The sequence below is a fragment of the Heterodontus francisci genome, chromosome 23 (assembly GCF_036365525.1).
Source record: "Heterodontus francisci isolate sHetFra1 chromosome 23, sHetFra1.hap1, whole genome shotgun sequence".
Classification (NCBI taxonomy): domain Eukaryota; kingdom Metazoa; phylum Chordata; class Chondrichthyes; order Heterodontiformes; family Heterodontidae; genus Heterodontus; species Heterodontus francisci.
Genome location: NC_090393.1, coordinates 33,968,956 through 33,994,900, shown reverse-complemented (window position 1 = coordinate 33,994,900; position 25,945 = coordinate 33,968,956). Strand labels below are relative to the sequence as shown.

The 25,945-nt window shown below is 42.0% G+C and overlaps 1 protein-coding gene across 3 annotated transcripts in view; it reads right to left on the bottom strand.

Annotated features, from left to right (window-relative positions):
* ccdc62 (coiled-coil domain containing 62) overlaps positions 1-25,945 on the bottom strand; it is a 53,114-nt gene that overhangs the window by 26,796 nt on the left and 373 nt on the right. For all 3 annotated transcript variants that reach the window (XM_068055057.1, XM_068055056.1, XM_068055058.1), the window contains exons 2-10: positions 17,692-17,785; positions 17,518-17,558; positions 16,002-16,160; positions 10,941-11,133; positions 9,887-10,053; positions 9,687-9,788; positions 9,201-9,372; positions 3,177-3,278; positions 1,774-1,862 (exon numbers count right to left, since the gene is read on the bottom strand). In XM_068055057.1, coding sequence (XP_067911158.1) covers positions 1,774-1,862; positions 3,177-3,278; positions 9,201-9,372; positions 9,687-9,788; positions 9,887-10,053; positions 10,941-11,133; positions 16,002-16,160; positions 17,518-17,558; positions 17,692-17,770 — 1,104 coding nt within the window. In that variant the 5' untranslated portion in view covers positions 17,771-17,785. The remainder of the gene's footprint in view (positions 1-1,773; positions 1,863-3,176; positions 3,279-9,200; positions 9,373-9,686; positions 9,789-9,886; positions 10,054-10,940; positions 11,134-16,001; positions 16,161-17,517; positions 17,559-17,691; positions 17,786-25,945) is intronic.

The window sequence follows — 25,945 nt, the reverse complement described above, 5'->3', positions numbered from 1 at the left end:
AGAAAGAAAAGACGCAGAAAGGAATAAAAAACAAAATAAACAAGCAAAAGAAGTGGACATTGTAATCAATTTGTGTTTGGGAATTGTTTTATTGGTCCTTAAAACATTAATGAGTAAATGCTAGAGTAGATGTATGAAATGTACAAACATTCTTGATCCATCAACTCTGAAACCAGCAGCCCCATCCATCATGATCAGGAACAGTGAAATACTCAGTGGGTACGCCAGTGCACTGCTTTCATGGGAACATAGCAACTGCTAGAAAAGAGATCCAGGTCCATCTAGTACACCCTCTACCATCCTGGTAATGCCCTGAAAGAATGACAATAGACTTGCTGACTAATCATAGCAATCAATCTCTATCAAATTAGTCTACAACAGACCCAGAAATAACATGAGAACAACCCCAGTGGTGGAAAGCTTTGGGAATTATAGGTCAAACGTTTTCCACCCAAGCACACGACACTTACATGTCATTTCTCAAATTACTCATATTTACTGCATCCCAAAATGTTAATTTCGGAAAGAAATCTATCTAATTTGCATTTGAATGAGAGACCCTCTTCTAAGTGGCACAACTGCTTTGCATCCTGAAAACTATTGCCTACTGGCAAAATTGGCACAAAAAGACTGCCAAGACAGAAAAAAAAGTTAAAAACCTTGAAGAACACTTCACTAACTGCTGGAGTGCGAGTTTACAGATTCATTCGTCCCTTTATGGGTCTCCAAGGTTGAGTACCATGTGAGGACATTAAATCACATAATTTATACATCCTCTACCATAATAATTTTCTGCCCAAATGGCTGCAGTGGGAATAATTCCTAATAATGTTGTAAATCCTGCAATGTCATGATCATCATTAAGCTCAATGAGAAGCCTCATAGCGAAAACAGACTTTTGCAGAGAATTGGAACTCATGCCTTACATCTTTTATTCCACAAATTGATGGCCTTTTTTTTTTTACAAATTAATAATGGTGAGCAAATTTTTTAATGCATCATTCTAATGACATAACTTTCCAGCAATTTCTGGCCCAATATCAGTTGCAAAAATGTAAAATCAAAACGATGATCTGCTCTAATGTCTATATTCAAATCACTCTGAAACTGGCTGCAACGAACAGCACAAAAGAGCTGGGCCTAAAAGAGGTAAATACTGCCTCCTTCCAACTTGGTCTCTTCATCCCATAGCCAGTCACATGACTACGATCAGGAACTCAAAATGCAGCAATTCTCAGGCACAAACCTAAGTTTGCAGCATAGTACATTGGTATATCAGGCACATATGTCATCTTGCCAACTCCAAAAATCCATACTGAAATTTTTGCAGGAGCTGACTACAACAATTTCTTTATGATGCAGGTCAGCACATACTTATTTGTCCTGCACGATATTCACATATAAGATTCTGAACAACTTGGGCAATGTAACAGGTTGTTTGCTTAATCTTTCAAAATTTCAGGTCCTAGTTCTTGATAATCTACCATTTATTACTGCAAGCACTATCCTCAGCTTAAGGACTGGTTATAGGGCAGGAAAAAAAAGTATAGCCTTTAGTGGTCCTACACGCAGAGGTTTCCTTTCCTAAAGGAGACTTTAAGGACACCTATGTTTTCAGGTCTTTTAGAGATTGATTCCATAGCCTGCGTGCCACATAACAGTACTTGCGCACAAACAAGGTCATGCCACAGCTTCAGTTGGCAGATTCTGTCATGCCCTGGAAACTTTCTAAATTAATTAATGATTACATTAACTGATTTCAAACTGTCTTACCTGCCGAAGACCATGCAGTTCAGTGTCTGCCCGCTCCTGTTTTGATCTTGCCAACTCTAATATCTGATCTTTCCTCTTCTCCCGCTCAACTGAAATGGAATCACAAAACTGAAATTCTCTAACGCAAACCTGGCATTTTGTATATAAAGGACCTAGGACTTATTCTGCAAAAATCACCAAAAATATTTTTTGGATTTTATATAAACATTATGTTGCAGTATTCTTATAACTGGGCAAAAAAAGGGAACAGGAAACAAAAACTTCTGTACACCTAAACACTTCAGAAGACATGTTCTATCATATTGCTCTTTACTTAAGATTATTTACCACAGTATCTTTTTTTTTGAAGCATCTTTTTTTGAAGCAGTTAACAAAATAAAGAACAAATCTCATGATGTTACAAAGATTATCAAAATTAAATGGAAAAAAACTTCAAGGTCATTCACTGGGAGGGAAGCAACTAGTTTGGAAACAATTGCTCAAGAAGGACACTGGAGGGTCTTATGTTTATCCCTTAACCTCTGATCCTGAAAGCAATGACACACAGTAGGCTGGATTTTATGCAGCTGGCAGGGGTCGCCATGCCGAGTCAGAAAAGCGATGTGAACCCTGTCTAGGCCATTTTGGGGCCCACTGCTGCATTTTACAGTGCACAGGCAATTAACTGCCCGACATCATTAAGGATGGGGATCCCGCCTCCAAGAGCTGCTGGCCAATCAGAGGGCCAGCACCTCAGCAGTCCCAGCCGCACCACCAGCAGTGATCACTGCTGGTGCTGTAGGAGGGACAGGACCAGCAGCACTGCTAGAAGCTCGAAAAGCAAGTAAGTGGGGGGCGGGCTCGCCTGGGCCAGTCAGACAGGCCCTGGGAAGGGGTGGGGGAGGGGGGGGGGTGGGTTGTTGAGGGCAAGGAGAGGGCTGCTGGCACAGAGGCAGCCTTTTGTAAAATTCCAGTGGCAGCATGAGGCCCTCTAGTGACCATTAATTGGCCAATTGAGGGCCTCAATTGCCTCTGGGAGGGAAGGTCATCCTCAGCCTTCCCAGTCCCAGGCTACATTGAATGGCATGGGCACTCCATCCCAGTGCTGTCCCTTGCAAATTAATGGGCCCCTCAACCTCCCTGCCCATCCTAGAGGGCTGATAAAATTTGGCCCAGTGGAGCACAGTTCCATGGACAAGAGACCCCCAATTCCTTATGTAATTATGTGCTTATGTAATTTGTGCTAGTTTTGAAAGGGAGTGGTGGAATCATAGTGTAGTTCTTTATCACTGGATAAGAAACGAAGTACAGGAGCACTGCCACCCCAGCTAGGATCAACTAACTTAGTACAGACCAGAGGCTGACCTGGAATTCTTGCTGGTTCATACAACACCCTCAGTATTTCTTGAGAGTTCTTAACTTACCTGCTAATGTGAGCTCATTTCCTAGATACTGCCTTTCTTGTTTAAGGCGAATAATTTCTTCCCTTTGTTCATTGTTTTCCACTGTCTTTTCATCTAGTTCATCTAAATAACAGAAAAGGGGGACAGTCTCAGTTAATGGACTTTAATGACCTCTCACCGCTAAAGTTACTAGAAAACATGATTCTTCTCCTTGGATAATGGACAGAATTTTGTTTTACAACTTCAAAGTGGTAAAGAATCTTCCAGGGTCATGTTTATAACATGATTCAACTTTTATTATATTGGGATTCTCATTCCAGGGCAAGATCAGAGATAAATATATTTACAACCTTTTCAACCCCCTCAAGAGATTGCCAATTACCGTTGAATATTGAGCATCTTTGTGTTTAACCACAATTAGGACCCTTGGCCTGAGGGCATGTTCTTTTTAAAAAATAAACCATTTCCAATTTCTCCCATTTTGTCCTTCCTCTCCTGACATTACTGTACAATGACGTTACAGTTTCACAAACACCAGAAGCTGCCCTATACTTCACCCAGGTTGTTTTCACAAATGAAGTATAACTCAATGAATACTGATGCTATATTTGACTGGAGGGCTTCACAACTGAGCCCAAAACTACTGTTAACCAAGAAATCAGGTGCAGGAACCAGGCCTAATTTTCATTTTTTTTTTTAACCTGGATAATAATTCTATCACCCGAGTTGAAATCAGCTAATTCAAACCAAGGATCAAAACTAGAACCTTCCTCCTCTGTATGAGCCAATAGTATGCACAGCAATACGTTTACCCAAGCCATTGAGGCGTCTGTTAAGAGCAGTATATTGGAACAACATGGCCTCCAAAAGCACATTTCAACTGGGTTAAACATTTAAATCCTAACTGCTGTCATACTCTGGAGAAAATTAACAGCAAACAGCCCACTAGCCTTGCGTCATTACGTCAACATCCATCGTTGTTCTGTGATACTGTCATGCTGCAAGTAGTAGTTTGGACACCACTACTATGTGAAATTGTTTCAAACAACAAATATCTGCTTTAAGGATAGAAAACACAATGAAGTAAGTTCCTGAATTACAAATGCAGCCATAGGTATTATATATGGGATGCTGGACGCTGCATTTAGAATATACATGTATATTTATATTCCTAATGCAATGAAAAGATTGGGAGATACTATTCCAATTTGATCCCTAACAGTACCTACCCTACAGGCAACCTGGTAAATAGCATCAGCTCTATTCTAATACCAAATATTCTTTGTTTACTTGTGATGTTCAGACTTCAGCAGTGTATCAATTATGAATGGATAACTTCCACAATTCCAGAAAAGTGGATTTACTATTCAATTATTAATCATGTACTTTGAAGACTGTTGTGACATCAATATTTGCCCATACATTTATCAAATTTTTAATGTTTATTCCATTAGATAAACTACAGTAAAGCTTGTGCGAACTGTACCCAACTAAAGGGTTGATATAAAATAGAGATGGGAAGAGTGATTAGAATCAAAGATAAAATGTAACTTAAACCAATTTAGTTCTCTAAAACTATCTTTGCCTGTGCTGCCATATAATAAAATCAAATGCTAATTTTAAGCTGCAGTGTTTTCTGTGACCACTGGGAGGCTCTGAGGAAATGCCAATGACTATAAATTTGTTTTAAAAATAGTGATTATTGACAACGCAGCCAAAAGCTGATGTCATCCGACTGCGCCAATATGCGCACATGTGCAAATTGGTTCCTACCCTCTGCGCATGCGCTGCGTTCCGCAGTGCCAGGACTGGTTGGCACATGCGCAGTTGACGTAATCGCGTAACGCGGGCAGATGGGGTTGGCGCATGCGCAGAAGACGTCATCGCGTAACACGGGCAGATGGTGGGGGATCCGGGCCGAAGACAGCAGGGGTTGGGGGATCTGGGGAGCGGGGAGAGAGTGGGGGTGGGGGGAGCGGGGAGAGCACTGCCGAAGACCTTGCTGGTGGCAGGTGCGCTCTTCTCCTTCCCCCCCCACCCCCCGCCACCCGCTCCCGACCCCCGCCCGCTCGCCACTGCCCCCCGCCTGCTCGCCACACCCCCGACCGCTGGCTCACCCACCCCGCCCGGCCCACCCCCTCCCCTCTCCGGCCATTGTATGCTGCCATGTGTTTAGGTTGCCATCTTGTGATTATTTGAGCAGCAACATCTTTAATCCTGGCAGCTGCCTGACGTGGCAGACTGCGACGTTTTACTGGCACAGGCTGCATTTGTGCATGTGCCATTGCAGCGCCGCCTAGTGGTTGCGTTATCAAATGCAGCCTTTTAAAAAAGCACACTTTTTAATTTCTACCTTGAATTGTAAGTACTGAATAGTCTTTGAAATTTCAGTGAGCCTCCTAATTTTATACTCCATTAAACCTCAGAGAATATGCTCTCTTCCATTTTTAGCCGTCCCATCAACAGATCTTAAGCTGCTCTCTCTTTACCCCACATTATACAGGGTGTATGTCTGTTTTTCCCACCTCAAGTCCTAAAACCACAAGAACCCAATCTACAGTGTTCACTATGGCTCAGTTAGTAGCGCTCTTGCTTCCTTGTCAGAAAGTTGCAAGTTCAAGTTCCACTCCAGAGATTTGAGCACATAGTGCAATACTGCACTGAAGTGTCACTATCAGATGTGCCATTTTTTGATGGATTTTAAAGATCCCAGGACACTATTTCAAAGAACAGAGTTCTCCCTTATGTCCTGGACAATATTTATCCCTGAATCGACATCACTTAAAAAAAAGGAAAGGTTATCTGTTTCTGCCGCATTTCCAACATTGCCATAGTGTTTACACCTCAAAAGTATTTCACCAGTTTTAAAACTCTTTGGGATGCCCTGAGCTCATGAAAGGAGCTCTATAAATGCAAGTTTTTCTTTCTCTCTAACAATAATACCATCTAGAAGGACCAGGGCAGCAGACACATGGGAACGTCACTATTTGCCAGTTCCCCTCCAAGCCACACACCATCCTGACTTGGAACAATATCGCCGTTCCCTCACTGTCACTGGGTAAAAAACCTGGAACTCCTTTCCTAACTGCACTGAGTGTACCCACACCAGATGGACTGCAGTGGTTCATGGCGGCAGCTCACCACCACCTTCTCGAGGGCAATTAGGGATGGGCAATAAATTCTGGCCTTGCCAGTGACACATCCCATGAAAGAATTTTTAAAATTACCAGTTTTCACTCTTTACTCCTCTCCAAATCTTTTATTTTCAGTCTACATGCATCTCTGCCTCTTTCTTCTCGCCTCCCATTCAATAAGGTTATCCTCTCCCCCTCTGCCTGACCCAGAGGGAGGTTGATCTCATCGCACCAACAGCATGATTGAAATAAAGTTATGTTTGATAGTTTAGGATAGACTTCTGCACTTGTGCATTGGATCGTCATTGGTTGTATCAGTAGTTATCCAACAATTTGGCTGGGGTCTTATAATTTCGTACTTTACTCAGGTCAAACAAGCAGTCACATGATCTCTTTCCCTTTTCCAACTCACTTGGTTCCTCTTCCCACCACCACCCACCGCCCCCCCACCTCTCTCTGATCTCTCTTTCCCCCCTTTACTTCTCTCACTGTCCTTCACTCATTTCCAAATCAACCATCCACACATCCTCACTATCTAAAGACCCCTGCTGTTAAGTATTTGTGTGGATATTGAGCAAGGCTCAGCTGCGATGCCCCCCAACACATAGATAAGCATTAGCAATCTAGGATCACTCATGAAGAATGGCCACTTCCCAATGAGCCAAAACATTCATTGGAGGCGGAGGAAGAGAAAAATAAAACTTAGAAAGAAAAATAATGATTTACCCAATGAGGAATAAATTGGGAGACTTTATGGTCACAATGTAAACAATGATCAAAACTCAAGAAACTTTATTACAGATATACAAATCATATTTTCTAACATCCACAAATATTACATTTGCAAATACCCAAAGTTGTCAAATGGGAGAATTCCATAAAGCACAGAACATCCCACACCAAATAAAATATTAGTCAAATCTTGATCCATCAGAGAAATCTCCTGAAACCTGGAATTAGGGAAAGGGATATTGGAATGTAAATCCACCCATGCCACTCCAGCATACCTACAAGTGACTTGTCATGACGGAGCCGTGATGAAATAATCAATGAATTGGAGGAATTATGAAAATAAGTCAACTGTTGAAATGAACCATAAGAACATGGACACTTGTATCACAGACAAAATGGGAGTAGCGGTCACACGTCTGTCTGTTGAGGATGAAACACATTAACCTTGTCTAAAATAGCTCTGGGGGGAGCCCATGGAAATTAAAATGAGCACCACTGCATATTGATAACTCCTATCTACATGAATGAACTAACAAAAGGTTCTGGAGTCACACGGACTCACAGCCCACACCAAAATGAATTGGTTGTGCAATAGCACCATTATAACAGAATGGTCCCCATTCAGACATCAATAGATAGCTATGGTTTCCATATCCTGGTCCATTGTCTGGTCACACTAGGGGAGAGAGCCATGTATTACTTAACAGAAGCCCAAATGTGATGTATTTTTACCTTAAAAAAGGTAATCCTCTGGAGAAAGAGGGGAGATCAAGCCAAGACCACAGAAAGCTGGTTTCTAGCCAGAGGATATGAGAGAGATCCAGCTAAACAATAACTGAACCACTACAGCAGAGAAATTATATCTGAGACTCTCCATCTATGAAGATTAAGCAAATTCACACCACCAGCTTTGGGCTGAGTTTAATGACTAGAACTCTACAACACCTCAGCAAGTTCAAGATTGCAAACATCCAGGCCTGCACCTTTAAAAAATGACTTTCCTCCCGTGAAGACTCAACAGTATTTTGTAAACCGCAAACTCTTACATCATCTTGGACTTTAATTGCATCCTACCCTTTTCACTCTATCTAACGATTCTTGTGAGTGTGTGCACATGTATGTGAATGCATGAGTAGGCGACCATTTCGGGAATTGTTTAAAATTGGTTATCTTCCTTTTATTAAACCTAGAGAAAACCTGTCATTTGCCTGTTTATTTGACCCTAAAAACACTCAATGACAAATGCACCATTTTTAACAAAACACGACTGTAGTCAGTGGGAGGTGAAAAGTGGAAGCCACTTACCACCTGTCCATAACAGACTGCTTCATGAGAAATATTGGAAAATGCACTGTTACCTGCCCATTTGCTCAATGAGAAAAAATTTAAACAGGCTTTTGGTACTGAAACATTACTGCGACCTTTTGAGAAAATAAAGTTGCTTTTTTAATTTAGGTGTTACTGTAGCTTAATCGTAGTGTTCTTGCCTCAGAGCCAAAAGTCTTTTGGGTGCCAACCACACTCCAGGACCCAAGTGCTTCAATGTCAGCACTGAGGGAGTGTTGTACTGTCAGATGTGTCATATTTTGTTTGAGGCATTAAACCAGGGTTGCATCTGACTTCCAACTGCAAATTAGCTGCCACATTTGCTTATAAAATAACAGTGATGATACTTTATTGACTGTGAAGTACTTTAGAAGGACTGAGGTATTGAAGTTGTAATGCAATAGGGTTTTGTGTTTGTTTTTTTTGAGACAGTCCCTGATTTGAAATTGAAATTCAAGATTTCCAAGTTCTGGGGAGTCAAAGCTATGTTAAACAAGCACAGTCCTGTAACTGAGAACAAACATGCAGTTTTTGTTCAACCAAGGACATGCCACTGGAGGTTTTGGTTTCAGTTTGTCGAAAAAATTACAGAGTGTTCTGCTAAACCCAGGCCATCCAATTTTCCCACAGGAATACAAAGATTTTCCCCAATGTTTTCAATGGCACAACCATGTAGGTCTATTAAATGCTGGGCAATGACTGACAAATAAGTAATCACTCGGCATCATTACTGCTTTGCTGACTGACTTGTGATCACATAATGTATATTTAAGTATCTGTAAAAACCAAATTGTTATCCGCCACAACAAATATTTAAACACTTAATATTTCAACAATGGTAACCACAACCTACCTTTAAGCTTGCAAATTTCATGTCTTAGTTTCTTTGAATGTTGTTTGCAGTCATGCACCTCTTTTCTTGTGTTTGTTTCATTTAGCCTGGCTTCTCTTAGTGCACCCTCTAAGGTTTTAAACCTAGCGGTAAGATCCATGATATGATTGGTAGCTTCAACCATATCTTTGTCCTAGACAAAAAGTAACAAACCCATTGTTACTGCAACGTACAAAGTGATTTGCAGAAATCAAAACCTAAATTTTGATATAAGGCAACATGCTGACTTTTATATCCTCTAACACAGGAATGCAATTTAGATTTAGCATAAACACGCTAGGGCCAGAGTCACAAGCCACATCTGGGTGGATAATAACTGTGTGCATTTAACATAAAAAACATATCAAGACACTTCAGAAATGAGATTAAAGATCCACTTATTGTTTAGAGAATATTTACTAGTATTCAGTAAGCATTTACTCATCTTTTGCACCATAATTTTAATACCTTTAATTCCAGCATTGTAGTGAGCTCCTGTTCACGTGCCTGTAACTGTCCCACCTGGGCAGAAAGTTCCAACATCGAGGAATTCAGGCTTTTGTTCCTGTCCTGGTTGAGGCAAGCAGAATTCATCAATACAATTTAAATGGACATTTATGAAGCAGAAATGTTAATACGAACTATGGTTTTATTATTGGCAGTGCTACCTCTAACTCTTCACAGTTGCTAGCAGCCTCTGCTGCTTTTTCAGACATTTCCTTCAGCCTTTGCTGGGTACTGGAGAGTGTTTTTAGACAATCAGCTTGCTGAGATTCCAAAACCTTTTGTTGTGCACTTAATGATCTAATGATCTCATTCCTGTTTCGCAGTTCATCTATTAAAACACAATGTTACTGTTTATATAGCAACTTTTTAAAAACTGGATTATGCATTCATCCATTCTCCCTTTGCACATTCCTGCTCTGTAAAGAATGTTTTCCTATTAATCCAACAAAAATTGATTTTATCCGGATGCGTTTCAGAAAGAATAAATTTATAATGAGTACACTATGCATCTTCACTCCATTTTCTCTTAAAAGCAGCGACCTATGCTAGGTTGGTAACAAACTGTGTTACTGCGCCTTGCCTGAGAAATGGCCTGCCAATCTGCGATTAATCAAAATAAATTAGACACAAGCAAGCCTTATCCATGTGTTTGTTCCCTCTAGACTTGAGTGTTCCAATGTTCTCCTGGCTGGACTCCCATCTTAAACCCTACATAAACTTAAGCTCATCCAAAACTATGGTGCCTGTATCCTGTCTTGTACCAAGTCCCGTTCACCCATTAGGTGCCTTCAGCTGCCTAAGCTCTGGAATTTCCTTCCTAAACCTCTGTCCTCTACCCCTCTTTCCTCCTTTAAGACACTGCTTAAAAACTGGCCTCTTTGATCAAGTTGTCCTAATACCTTTTTTTGAGGCTCAGATTCAAATTCTGTTTGATACTGCTCTTGTGGAGTGCCTTAGGATGTTTTAAAGCGTTATATAAACAAAAGTTGTTGCTGTGTAATGAATCCTGCCATTGTTTATGAAAAAGTGTGACTTACAACATGCCCACAGGCAAAAAAAAATTTCAAGAAAAGAATTCTACTAATTTATCCTGAAGACTTATAGGCTGCTCCAAGGCACTATCACATTCCTGGACAGAGATGATAAACTGTTGACATTTAGCTTTTGTGACTAAGCCACCTGGATGTGTTATAATCTTTTCAAAACAATACTAACGTTCCACTTTAGCACATCTCTCTTCTAGGCTGAGTATGCGCAGACGATCCTCCTCCCAGGCCAGAAGCTGCTTTTGGTGCGCGGCCACCATTTCATTTAACTCCTTGTCCCGATCTTTTAGTTCTGCAACAAGTAGCTGTAACTCATTGCGTTGTTTCTGAATGGTGGCATTCTCCAGATCTACATTTGCATTCTGGGATAAAAAGGTAATGTCATAAGAAATTATATTCCAGTTTTTGTTTCTCGTGTTATCACTGATTGTAATTTTATAATGAGAAAAAGTTGAGTTATTTATAATCCATAATAATTGCAATTGTATACATAATTTCTACTACCAATCAGGGCAGCTCTACTCACCAATCTACAAATGTATGAAATATGAATCACTTACTTCATCAGTCATAGTTATTCTGAATATAAAATATCGTCTATGCTTATATAGTTCTAAAGAGTAAACTGTTAATTTCCATCCATAAGGTAGCTGATAAAGATTTAGTTTGCTTCTCAAACACAATTCAGTATTCCTCCTATTATTTCTTCACCAGTTTTTACTCCATTAGTAAACTAGCAGTCCAGACTGGAAAGGAGACAGATTCTTACATCACAGGACACTATTTCAAACACAGCCTTCCCACACAGATCTTCATTCTAACTGCTTAACATAAAGTGGAGCGGTCCCTAAATGGATATCTTTCATTTAATGCGGCCAGCTATATTTCCGTTAACATAGGAACAGTAGTAGGCCATTCAGCCCCTTGATCCTGTTCTGCCATTCATTTACATCGTGACTGAACTGTACCTCAACTCCATTTATCTGCTTTTGATCCCTATCCCTTTATACACTTACCTAATAAAAATCTGTCAATATCAGATTTTCACTACCCTTTATGTGACTAACTGCTTCTTGATTTCACTCCTAAATAGCTTATCTCTAATTTTATGATGATGTCCCCTTCTTCTGGATTCCCCACTAAAGTGTTTTCTCTGTATCTACCTTATATTTTAAACGATTGTTTTAGCTAGATGACGTCTTGATCTCACAAAATCATTACAATCAAGAGGTCTGTAGACAACTCCTAACAGGTTCTTGTATCCTTAAATCTACCCATCGTGTTTCTACTGCCCAATCACTCTTGCTGAAATCTTTTCATTCTTACTGTAGTAACTGTGTATTTTTATCAATATTGCTACTCCCCCTTCTTTCCCAATTTCCTTGGCCTTTCCAAAGCCCTGGAATGCTCAACTCCCAGTCATGCTCAGATTGTAATTACAGCTGTCTTTGGTACTACATTATACCCCTTAGGCTGAATGTGTGTGCTCATGTGGCTTGATGTTAAATTTTGTTTGATAATTGCTCCTGTGAAGCACCTTAGGAAGTTTTGCTACATTAAAGGCATTATATAAATGCAAGTAGTTGTTGTTGTTGTGTGGATTTTCCCCTCTATATAGGAACATAGGAGCAGGAGTAGGCCATTCAGCTCATTGAGCCTGCCCCGCCATTCAATATGATCATGGCTGATCTTCCACTTCAATGCCTATATCTGCTTTAAATCTTTCCCTACTGGCCTATTTATCCTTTCCACAAGGATATGGGTGTCTCTCTAATTTAGGTGAAGACTATCCCATCTGCATCATCATCTTTGGCCCCCAAAGTGGCTCCAGTATCTAGTAAAAATCTAAAACCCTCCCTTCTAAAACCATCCTTTCAGTGACACCTTGACAATCCTATTTGTTCTATCCCTGTCTGGTCCAGCACATGGCACTGGCAGTAATCCAGAGATTACTACCCTCAAGGTTCTGCTTCTTAGTCTAGAAATTAGCTCCTCGAGATCCCTTTGTACAACCTGGAACTGACTCCAATCTAGATCATTGGTTTCCACACAAACCACGACTTCAAGCTGCTCATACTCCCATTCCAGAACCTTTAGCATTTGCTCTGCCATGTCCCAAACCCCGGTACATGGAAAGTAACATATTCTTTGGCGATCTGCAACAAGTCTACAAAGGCAACTATCTACCCCCTGACTATAGAATCCCACACAATTACCACTCACCTATTTATACTACCTGTACTATTTCTGCCAGGGTAACAAACCTAGTGCCTTGTAGTCATTCATGGTTATCGTCCTCCTCTGTATCATATCTTTGGCCACATCACTGGTGTCTAAATAGCTAGTAGAAAAATCAAAGTTCTACCAATGATCCCTTTTTTACATTCACCTGCTGCTTCCTGCCCTGTCTGCCAATGGTCACCCTGTTTCCTTTACCAGTATTTTCTGTTTTTATTTCAGATTCCCAACATCCACCTATTTATGTCTATACCAACATACTTAAGTCATATTTTTAAAGTTATTGTTTATTGCATTATTTCTATCTACTCATTATTTTTTTACTTAACACTACAAAATTTGAAGGAGCGTGGCCCGTTAAACTTGTTTGTGCAGGGTTAGGTTAAGATTTTTCACTCACAAAGTTGTGAAGGCTTTAGAGAGGGTGCAGAAAAGAATCACAAGAATGAAGTTTCTCATCCCTAGAACCAGTTATGTAGAGAAGAGAAACTTAAAAGGAGATAGGGAGAAACTGTTCCCGTTGGTCAAAGGCCCAGAACTGGACACAATACTCCAGCTGAGACCAAATCAATGTTCTATACAGGTTTATCACAACTTCCTTGTTTTTCCACTTTCTGCCCTATTTATAAAGCCCAGGATCCAGTATGTTTTCTTAGCCTGCCCTGCCACCTTCAATGATTTGTACTTACAAACCCCAATGCATTTTGTTTTTATTTGGTTTTTTGTGGGATGTGAACATGGCTGGCGAGGCCAGCATTTATTACCCATTCCTAATTGCCCTTGAACTGAGTGGCTTGCTACGCCATTTCAGAGGGCAGTTAAGAGTCAACCACATTGTTGTGGGTCTGGAGTCACATGTAGGCCAGACCAGGTAAGGACAGCAGGTTTCCTTCCTTAAAAGGACATTAATGAACCAGAAGGGTTTTTACAACAATCGACAATGGTTTCATGGTCACCATTAGACTAGCTTTTTTAATTGCAGATTTATGAATTGAATTCAAATTTCACCATCTGCTGTAGTGTCCCCAAAGCATTAGCCTGTGCTCTGGATTACTCGTCCAGTGACATTACCAGTACGCCACCGCCTCTCTGCTCCTGCACCCCCTTTAGATCTGTACCCTTTATATTGCCTTTCCTCATTCTTCCTACCAAAATGAATCATTTCATACTTCTCTGCATTAAATTTCATCTGCCACTTGCCCGCCCATTCCACCATCCTATGTCCACTTGAAGTTTATTACTTTTCTCACAGTTCACACTACTTCCAAGTTTTGTATCATCCGTAAATTTTGAAATTGTGCCCTGTATAACCAAGTCTAGGTCATTTTTATAGACCAGGAAAAGCAGGGATCCCAACACCGACCCCTGGTGAAACCCACCACATATCTTTCTCCAGTCCACAACTACTGTTTCCTGTCACTGAGCCAATTCTGTATCCATGCTGCTACTGTCCTGTTTATTCCATAGGCTCTAACTATGCTGACAAGCCTGTAATATGACACTTCAGCAAATGCCTTTTGGAAGTCCACGTACACTACATCAATCGCATTGCCCTCATCAACCTTCTCCATTTCATCAAAAAACTCAAGCAAGTTAGTTAAACACAATTTGCCTTTAATAAATCTGTGCTAGCTTTCCTTAATTAATCCACGTTTGTCCATGTGACTGTTAATTTTGTCCTGAAGTATTGTTTCTATAAGTTTTTCTACTACCGAGGTTAAATTGACTGGTCTGTATTTGTTGTGCTTATCCTTACACCCTTTTTTGAACATGGGTGTAACCTGTACAATTCTCCAGTCCTCTGGCACCACCCCGGTATTGAAGGAGGATTGGAAGATTATAGACAGTGAGTGCCCACTGCAATCTCCACCCTTACGCCCCTCAAAATTCCTGGTTGCATCTCATCTGGCCCTGGTGACCAGATCAACTAAGCACAGTGAGCCTATCTAATACCTCCTCTATCAATCTTTAGCCCATTCAGTGTCTCAACTACCTCCTCATTCACTATGACTTCATCGTCCTTTGTAAAGACAGATGCAAGATTGTAACGCAGCCACACCCCCTGCCTCCATGCATAATTCCCCTTTTAGGTCTCTAATTAGCCCCACTCCTCCTTGTACCACCATTTAACTATGTATATGCCGATAAAAGTCTTTTGGATTCCCTTTTACATTAGCTGTCATTCTCTCCTCATATGCCGTCTTTGCTTCTCTTATTTGTTTTTTCACTTCCCCTCTGAACCTTCTATATTCAGCCCAGTTCTCAATTGTATTATCTACGTGGCATCTGTCTTATGCATCATTTTTCTGCTTCATCTCACTCTCTATCTCTTTCACCATCCAGGGAGCTCTGGATTTGTTTGTCCTACCTTTCCCCCTCGTGGGAATGTACCTTGACTGTACCCAAGCTATCTCCTCTTTAAAGGCAGACCATTGTTCAGTTACAATTTTGCCCGTCAATCTTTGATTCCAATTTATCTGGGCCAGATCCATTCTCACCCCACTGATATAATGGGGGACTTTAATTATCCTAATGTGAACTGGGATAAAATCCCTCATTATAACTACCCTATAATTCTTGCACCGCTCTGTAACTTCCTTGCAAATGTGTTTCTCTATATCTTTCCAGCTAGTCGGTGACCTACAGAATACACCTAGCAATGAAATGGTACCTCTATTGTTTCTTAGCTCTAACTAAATAGATTCTGTGACCTCTCTAGGACATCCTCTCTCTCCAGCACTGTAATATTCTCCTTAACCAAGACTGCTACTTCTCTTCCTTTCTTTTCTTCCCTATCTTTCCTGAACACCTTGTATCCAGGAATATTTAGTACCCAGTCCTGCCCTTTTTTGTAATGGCAACAATCCAGCACATGGTCTGTTGGATAAAAAGCAGCGGAAGAATTGTGCTTCCTCATGTGCTGCCAGGCACAGAAGAGAGAGAAAAACATTTGATCGCTTAGCTTGGCTCAAACCTCACAGATATTACTCACATTTTTTGTAGAGCCATTCAATATTGGACCTGGCTGATTAGCTTTTGTAGGACAGGTTTTAAATCTTCCTGCATTTGCCACAGCAAAATCTTGCATTTTCCCAAAGTTCATCTTTGAATCCCCAATAGACTTAGAGCAGCTAACATTCTCTAGTGAAGGCTGAGAAGTTAATCAAAAAACAAATGTTACTTTTACAAAATTTGCAATCTGAGTGTATTAGGACTAAAATTACTTTTTTTTAAAATCTGAAGAATATAAGGGGCTATAGTATTATGTTCTCTGTAGGTCAATGGTAGAAGTCTCCAAGGAATTAATGGGCACTGAGTTTTATCTTTGGAGTGCAGACAGCACAGGAAAATTAATTATAACAGGCATCACATTGTTTACTAGATCTGTAGTACTAATGGAAATGAAGCATTAAAAGGTAGGCAAAAAAAATGCACTTCATATCTAATATTTGCGCACAACCAACTCCCAATCTCAGCTGTACTTCTGGTGAGAGATACCGGCACCAGTTTTATAGAAGGGGATGGATGGGCACAAGTCCCAAAGCAGGCAGTCAGGAAAGTCCAGGGAGGTGGAGGCCCAGCTAATCTTAACGGTCTGGCCTCATTTGCATAAATGTTCCCAGAGTCCAGCCTGAACCCAGCCTGCAGGCGAGAGCAGGAATTTGGCGACAGGAGGTTGGAGCTGGGGCTCGTGGGAGCAGTCCCAGGCAGCTAGTGAGGAAAAGTTTGGATGCGATCAGTTGGATATTTCACCCTGATTGGAGGGTAGGTATCAGAAAAAAATTGGGGGGTGGGGGAATTCTTGTAGACTCCACTGGAGGGGTGGGGGGGGGGGGGGGGCGTGGGGGAGGGTGTTGGGGGGTGCAGGAAAGGGTTCAACTTTGATCCAGGGGGCTGGGGCTGAGGAGATCCTAGTGTTCCTTGTAGTGCCGGGGGTGCACTCCTGTTTCTCCTGGCCCACAAGAAGCTCTCACATACGTCATTTTTCAACACTCACCTTAACTATTTTAAGCCATTCAGCACCATTCGCCGTGCTCTGGCAGTCAGGTTGCACCCTGAGCTTTACTCCCATGATACATTTAAATGTCAGGACATCACTGATGTCATCAGGCCATGACTTTTGCATTTAACATAGGCCCACACTTGGCTGTAGCTGGAGCCCTGGCTACCACAAAGTCGGCGATGATGAAATGGCGTCAAGAAGGAACAGAGCAGCCTCAGGTTGGAAAGTTGACTTCGCCTAATCTTGACCCCTCCCATGCACCATTTAACCTGGGAAATGGGGATTAAAATCAAGGTCACTGAGTGGAAGCCAAGGAGGGAGGTGGGGAAACTACAGCTGAAGTCACCTTGGACTGCCAGCTGTTTCACAGAACCCTAGTGTAGGCCAGTTAGCTTTCTAATCTTATCAGTAGACAAATCCTCAAAAAAGAAAAGGCTATAACTTAACTATAAACAAGGAAATGGTACACGAATAATACTTCTGAAGTTTCTATTAATTATCTTACCTTAGGTTTTGGAGTGCTATGCCACTGTTCAAGGTGACTTTCTAAAAGAGGGTAAAAACACAATCCATTATTACCTGCAGGATTTAATGCTTTTAAAAATCCACTCAATACTATGGAAACAAGTATGCAAGACTTTTCAGGTTAAGGATCCATCTTAAAATGCATGCACAATACCTGAGGCAGAACTTGATGCATTTACTGGATTCCTAGGGTTAATAAGAGGTGAGTCCCCAGAAGATTTGTTCCCTTCCATTTCAACCCCTGGTACCTATATTTAGATGAAACAGAAGAAAGTTAGAATCACATGCATTTTTCTTCAAATACAGCAGGAATGTTATGGTGATTGACAACCAAGCATCAATTAGTCGTTTTATTAATATCTGTAGCTGTGTGGCGCATTTGCTACATATATTAATACACAGGGCCCTGTTCTGTGCAGACAGAAAGAACATGTACACACGTTGCGCCTGTTTCAGCTGAACAAAATAAGTGACAACCATTCACTAGTTCATTCCTCAGGGCATACCTTGACCAGAGTCTAGCTGCCTGGTTTAAATTTCAAACAAAGCTTGGCAGTTAACTGTCAGTCACCGTAAACTGGTGCATTCTCCATGGCAATGCCTCTACCAATCAGAGTTCACTTGTCAATCAGCACTCCCTTCTCATACAGTATAAAGTTGTTGTTTTCCCTTACATTGGTATTCTTGCAGATCTTCCTGATGAGTGCAAGACGAGAAGTTTCGACATGTCTCTATTTTCAGAAATACTCAAACATCAATGCTTATTCCATCCGTATAAGTATGCAAATCAAAACCAAAGTCCAGAGCAATGTATTAAATCATAGTGCTATGGTTTTTACGTGTGCACCATTCAGGCCCAGGTTCTCAATGCAATTGTTGCAAAGAGTATTTTTCTTATAAAGCAAAAAAATCTTACCAAATTCAAAGGAAAACTAGCAAGCCAGGTGGGCAAGAACTGGCAAATTTGAAAAATAACAGAAATAATGGGCAGAATTTTAACTGCCAAGGGGAGGCGGGGTGGGGTACGGTTAAAGCCCTGAAAAGTGGCATTGGTCAGGAACCCAGCAGGATTAGGTCCACACCCAGATTTAACCTGTCCAGGTTTCCCGAGCTGTGTGGAACTCACCAGGGTCAACGAGCACAGTGGAGACTCATTGAACAATAAAATTGACAGGCTGGGAAGCCTTTAAAATGACTGGAATCGCAAAGCTTGTGGCCAGCCTCAGTGAAAGGCTTGTGCTTGCAGGATTGTTTTGAGAACCTCAATTAACTGCTTTGAGGGTCATTTCCAACTTTTTGGAAGTACTTTCAACTGCACTGGACTTTACTGACCTTGATCTCAACTACCCTGCTGTCAGTCTTCACTGCAGCATGGGAGCAGATTATGCAGCAATAGCATGGATCTCTGATGATGAGCTACAGGAGCAGCCATACCAACATCTACAGCGGCAGGAGCAACAAGAGCACCAGCAGTAGCAAGAACACCAACAGCAGCTGCCTTCTCCACAATCACATGCTGCTCCACATGAGAGGGGATGGACACAGAACTCCAGCTCGAAAGAGGCGATACCCCCACACAAGCTATACAGGCAGAGTGCGAGCTTCCTCAACATGATGGGGTAATCATGCCTCGAGGAGGGGTGGGATTCCGCGGCAGATCATTGCTAACATCTGCAGTCTCCTTGAGCAAGACCTCCTTTCAAGTGAGCCAGGTAGGCCTGCATTTCTAATGGCTGTCAAGGTCACCAAAGCCCTGAATTTCTTCACCTCCAGCTCCTTCCAGGGATCAGCTGGTGACATCTCAAGATTCGCTCAATCTGCTACGGAGATCACGATCTCCCAGGTCACCGATGGCTTGCTTGTCAAGACCGCCAGACACACAGCCACATTGCCATAGCCGAGGCTAGACTGACACAAGGCTAATAAAAACAGAAAGTGCTGGAAATACTCAGTAGCCCAGGCAGCAACTGTGGAGAAAGAGTAACATTTCAGGTTGATTACTTGTCGTCAGAATATCAACTTGAAATATTAACTCAATTTCTCCCTCCACAGATGTTAACTGACCTGTTGAGTAGTTCCAGTATTTTCCGTTTTTATTTCAGATTTCCAGCATCCACAGTATTTTACTTTTGTATTAGTCACAGAGAACTGTTGCTTTCGCTGCAGTGGCTGGGTTCCCACAGGTACAGGGAGTCACTGACTGCACATAGGCTGCAATCAAGGCACCCTCAGATCAGCCTGGAGTCTTCATCAATCGCAAGTGATTCTACTCCCTCAGATAGTTTGGTGACCACAGTAAGATGATCATGAATAGATAAACAGGGAATTGTAATGATTCATTCATTCTGTGGCAGTCATGTCTCCCACAGGTTTTCGCTCCTCCACAAAGTGTCAGCTGCTGGCTCCTGGGAGACAAAGGTTACCCTCCGAAGACCTGGTTGACGGCGCCTGTAAAGATCCCTAGCAGTGAACCAGAGGAGAGATACAACAGGAGGTACATGACCACAAGGGCACTAATAGAATTGCTTAAGATGCACTTTGGTGCCTCGACAGATTTGGAGACACCGTTCAGTACGTTCCATTAAGGGTCTCCAGAATGGTTGTGGTTTGCTGTGCCTTTCACAATATCATGCTGCAGAGAGAAGTGGAGCTGCTGGAAGAGGAAGATCCAAAAGAAATCGGCAACTTCCAAGCAGGAGTCAGATGTGGCCATAGTACCTGCAGCTGCCTCATCTGGCTGCTAGAGAAGCCCACAACAACCTCATCCAGCCTCACTTTACTTAATCTGTGTGCATGATGGCAACTGACAGTGCCATCAGAAACCTGTACCCACCCCACACCCCCAAACACAATTCATTCCAACAGTCAACAATCCAACTATCACATTCACACCCTTTTCTCCTCATAGAACCTGATCATACCATTCAGCTGAAGACTACTGTCCAGGGTGCCTGGGGGATGCAACAAAGTAGACACCATAAACATTGCTATGTACACACAAGTGAATCCCTTTGTGCAACTAATTACACTTTCTCATCTGCTTCCTCTTACTCCTACATAGTGTGGCTTCAGCAGAGCTAGAGTCAGGCTGCTCATTCCCCTGCTCTGACAGAACAGATGCCCGTGGTGGACATCCTCTGGGTGTTGCAGCCCATGAGAGCCCTGCCGAAGAGGGCCCCAGCTGCACCTGTGCAGGGGCAGACTAGGTCATCAGGGCAAGAGGCAGCTTGTGTGGCTCTGTCAGAGTGGGCAGTTGGGGGAGGGGATACAAGGGGTGAAAAGTGGGAGCTCTTTGAGAAGAGCCCCCACTGCCATATGCCCTTTCTCCATCTTCCTTCTCATGACCAAGCTGCACTTCCCCACTAGCCAAGAGCTGGACAGTACTTGGCTGCATGTCAGTGAGACATTGAACCACCAAGCGATGCATCGGTCTGGGCCTGCATTACTCTGCGGCCTGCTGTGTCTGATTCTCCATGCTGGTGGCCACTCCTTCCATGGAGGTGGACATCAGTGCCAATGTCTGAAACATCATGGCACTCATTTTAAAGACAGACTCCTCCAATCTCTCTCCAAAGGTCCACATTACTGCTGCTAGAAATGCTGACATTTCTCGTTGCTGCTCCACAAATTCCCTTTCGTGGATGACCCAAGGCTCAGCATCTACGTCCAGCTAAGCAGAGCTTGAAGTGTCTTCCACACTCCAATGGGGACTCTGTGCTGCTGTCCGTGTCTTTAACACCTGCTCCTGATCACTTGTGATGCATACCTCACCATGTGACAACCTAATTATCTCTACTCCAGTACACACCGAGGAGTGTGTATCAGCATTATTGGAGGATGCGCATGAATTATGTGATGGTGCATCCTCAGAGTGCTTGCCCTCCTCCCTCATCAGCTCCTCAGCCATCCTTGAAGGGCATGTGGAAGATCAAAGAGATGAGTTACTGCTGATATGGGGAAAAGGTACAAACTCAACATTGAAATATCATGATATTTCAGTTAGTGGTGATATCAATTCAATTGAATGACTGTTAAATGCCAAGTGGCAGTGTGATATCTAATGTGGACACCAAGTCACATGAGGAGATATTAGTTCAGATGACCAAAAGGTTGGTCAAAGAGGTAGGTTTTAAAGGGGTGTCTTAAAGGAGGAAAGCAAGGTAGAGAGGCATAGGGGGAGGGGGGGTGGTATTCCAGAGCTTATGGCCTAGGTAACTGAGGGCATGGCCACCAATGGTGGAGCAATTAAAACTGGAGCTGCACAAGAGGCCAGGAATAGGAGTGCAGATATCTTGGTGGGATTTGGGGCTGGAGGAGATTACAGAGATAGGGAGGGGCAAGGCAATGAGGTGATCTGAAAACAAGGATGAGAATTTTAAAATCAAGGCATTGCTTGACCGAGAACCAATGTAGGTCTGTGAGCACAGTGGTGATAGGTGAAAAGAACTTGGTGCAAGTAAAGACACTGGCAGCAGAGTTCTGGATTCAATTTATGGAGGCTAGAACATGGGAGGCCAGCCAGGTGTGTTTTTTTAAAAACCATTCGTGGGATGTGGGCGTCACTGGCTAGGTCAGAATTTATTGCCCATCCCTAATTGTGTTGGGAATAGTCAAGTCTAGAGATAAAAGGCTTGGATGAGGGTTTCAGCAACAGATGAGCTGAGGCAGGGACAAAGTCAGGCGATGCTACGGAGGGGAAAATAGGTGGTCTTAGTGATGGCATGAATATGTAATCGGAAGCTCATCTCCGAGTCAAAGATGACACAAAGGTTGCGGATATTCTGGTTTAGTCACAGCCAGTTACCAGGGAGAGGGAGGGAATCATTAGAAGAGCACGAGTTTGAAGTGTGGAACGAATACTTTGGTTTCAGTCTTTCCAATGTTTAATTGGAGGAAATTTCTGCTCATCCAATACTTGATGTCAGATAAGGAGTCTGATAATTTAGCAACAGTAGAGGAATCGAGAGAGGTGGTGGTGAGATAGAGCTGGGTATTGTCAGAAAACATGTGGAAAACTAATGTTTTCGGATACCATCAAGGGGCAGCATGTAGATGAGAAATAGGAGGGGGCCAAGGATTGATCCTGGGAGGACACCAGAGGTAACAGTGTAGATGCAGGAAGAGAAGGCATTGAAAGTGATACACTGGCTACAATTTGATAGATAAGTTTGGAAGCAGGCGAGAGCAATCCCACCCAGCTGGATGACAGTGGAGAGGCGTTGGAGGAGGATGCTGTGGTAAACCATGGCAAAGACTGCAGTCAGGTCAAGAAGGATGAGGAGAGATGGTTTACCTTTGTCACAATCACATAACATGTCATTTGTGACTTTGAGGAAAGTGAAAAGGAGCAGATTCGAACATAGAGTTCCAGGAAATACAGACATGGATTTGGGAGGCGACAATGTGTTTAAGGACTTAGGAGAGGAAAGGGAGGTTGGTGATGGGATTAAAGATGACAAAGGGAATAAATAATGCAGCAATTTTGGGGATGAACTAGGAACCACCAAAAAAACAATCTTTGGACAAGTGGAGGAACCAAGAGGGAAAAGGGATGGCAAAATAAGGGAAAAACATGAGGGAAAGTAGCTTCGGGGAAACGAGGGGAGTTTAAAATAAATTAACATATAAAATCATTCACATCATTGCATTCACTTGAAAACAGCACATGGTCAAATGCAATTTAAACTCAGATCATACAGCATGGGTAATTACAATCTTGCCTGATCTCTTTCCTTCTGGCTAACCAGCTTCAATCTTAAAAATATATGTATCTATTCAGAGAAGTACTCTGCAACTGATTACATGGAAATTGTACAACTAGCCCATGTTATTAATAGATAGTATCATGTTACAAGGCAGTCACACATCAAATGGGTCTTGACGATCAATAATGTTAACCCAGAGATATATCATTGTCCATAAACAGAAAAGATAATCAGTCAATACATACTCACCATTTTACACAAGTTGATGGCTGTGGGATTTAGAAGTAAATTCCCAAAAGTGAAAAACTGAGTAGAGATTAACCAATAAATTTGCCTCCAAGCATGCAATATAGTTTGAACTGCAACGATGTGAGTTTATTTGACTGAATGATACAGGGACATTTTACAAATAATGATAAAGTGATGTGTTATCACTTCAGTTATGATGCCACAGTAGTACCAGCCAGCCAATCAGCTCACAGCTATCATGCTGAGCTCAAGCTGGCATTGACCAGCTACTCTTTTGGTCAGTAACTACTCCTCACTAACTTTTCTGATAGATTGAACTACTGACACCACCTTCTCAGCAAAATAAATAAAACATTGCTCTGGTAAATCTGAATCAATACGACACAGCATGCAAGTTACATAAGCATGCTCTCAAACCTGAAATATTTAACTCAGGAATCTGTTTAACTGCCTGAGATTAGTTCTCAATGTGTCACCACCTGACTGGATCCCCCCAAATTAGATCACTTATTTGTATACATCACCAGTACAATAAAGGGTTAAATAATCGACTTTGGTCTAATTCCAGCCAGCCACTACTACCAAAATGTTGAATTTAAAGCCTTGGCTTGTCTAGCAGAATATACAGGACCAAAAGGATAGTCACTGTCTTTATTTTTAGAGCCTTGTAAATACTGTACTGGGTACACATTCAGCCACGTAACTGGATGGTAGGAAGCACGTCAGAGGATTTATTCAGGAAATTGAAAATGGAAGAATTTAGTCAGAATTGAAAAGTATAATAAATATTGGAAAATAAATACTGATTTCTAGTGGCAGGACTCTGGAAAAGATAAGCTTTTCAGCTTAAAACAGAGGAGTCAGAGCTAATTTTAGATGTACACAGATAGGAAATGGTATGGAAAAGATTTATCAGGAAGACCACTTGAAATAGTAGAATAGCACCACAGGTTCAAACTAGTGAGTGGTAGGATAGTGAGCATTAGGACTGATATCAGGTGGTTCTTCATGTAGAGAATGGTCAACACTTGGAACGGACTTTCCGAGCAGAGTGGTGGAGGTGAAATCCCTGGAATAGTTTAAGAAACAACTATGCGCAGCAATTGGAGAGTGTAGGCATATCTTGTCTGGGTGAATTAAGATGAGCCAAACAGTCTTCCGCAACAAAATGCGTGTGTTTTTGTGATCCCTCTCCTGCCTTTAAATAGAGTAACAGCAGAGTTCATCAAAAGGAGCCATTGCAAAATCATAGAATCATCACTTACAGCACAGGAGGTCGCCATAGGGTTTGTCATGCCCATGCTGACTCTCTGCAAGAGCAACTCAGCTAATCCGACTCCCCTGCCCTTTCCCCACAGCCCTGCATTTTTTTTTTCTCTCTTCAGGTGTTTATCCAATCCCTTTTTGAAAGCTCCAATCGTATCTGCTGCCACCACACTCTCAGGTACTGCATTCTCGATCCCAACCATTCACTGTGTAAGAAAGCTTTTCCTCATGTCACTGTTGCTGCTTTTGCCAACCACCCCTTAAATCGAGGTCCTCTGATTCTGCCAACAGGAACAATTTCTCTCTATCTACTCGGTCTTGATCCCTCATGATTTTGAACACCTGTCAAATCTCCTCTCAACTTTCTCTTCTCTAAGGAGAAGGACACTAGCTTCTCCAATCTATCCATGTAACTGAAGTCCCTCAACCCTGGAATTATTTTCATAAATCTTTTCTGCACCCTCTCTAAAGCCTTCACATCCTCCCTAAAGCGTGGCCAAAATTAATACTCCAGTTGAGGCTGAGCTAGAGTTTTATAAAGGTTCAGCCTAACTTCTTTGTATTTGTACTCCATGCCTCTATTTATAAAGTCCAGGATCCTGTATTCCTTTTAACTACCTTTTCAACCTGCCCTGCCACCTTCAACAATTTGTGCACAGGTCCCTCTGCTCCTGCACCCCCTTTAGAATTGTACCCTTTCTTTGACATTGCTTCTCCTCATTCTTCCTACCAAAATGAATCACTTCACACTTCTTTGCATTAAATTTCATCTGCCACGTGTCCACCATTCCACCAGCCCTCTTGAACTATACTTCTCAACATTCACAATTTTGAGTCATTTGCAAATTTTGAAATTGCACCCTGTACACCCAAGTCTAGGTCATTAATATAGATCAAGAAAAGTAGTGATCCTAGTACTGACCTCGGGAGACCCCATTATATACCTTCCTCCAGTCCAAAAAACAACCGTTCTCAACTACTTTCTGTTTCCTGTCACTCAGCCAACTTCCATGCTGTCATTTTCCCTGTTATTCCAAGGGCTTCAACTTTGCTGGGAAGTCTATTTATTATTGGCACTTTATCAAATGCCTGTACTGTAAATTACTCCTCATCCTTTTCCATAGCTGATCTAAACCTTATGATACTATGATCATTGTTCTCTGAACACTCCCCTACTGGATCCACAAA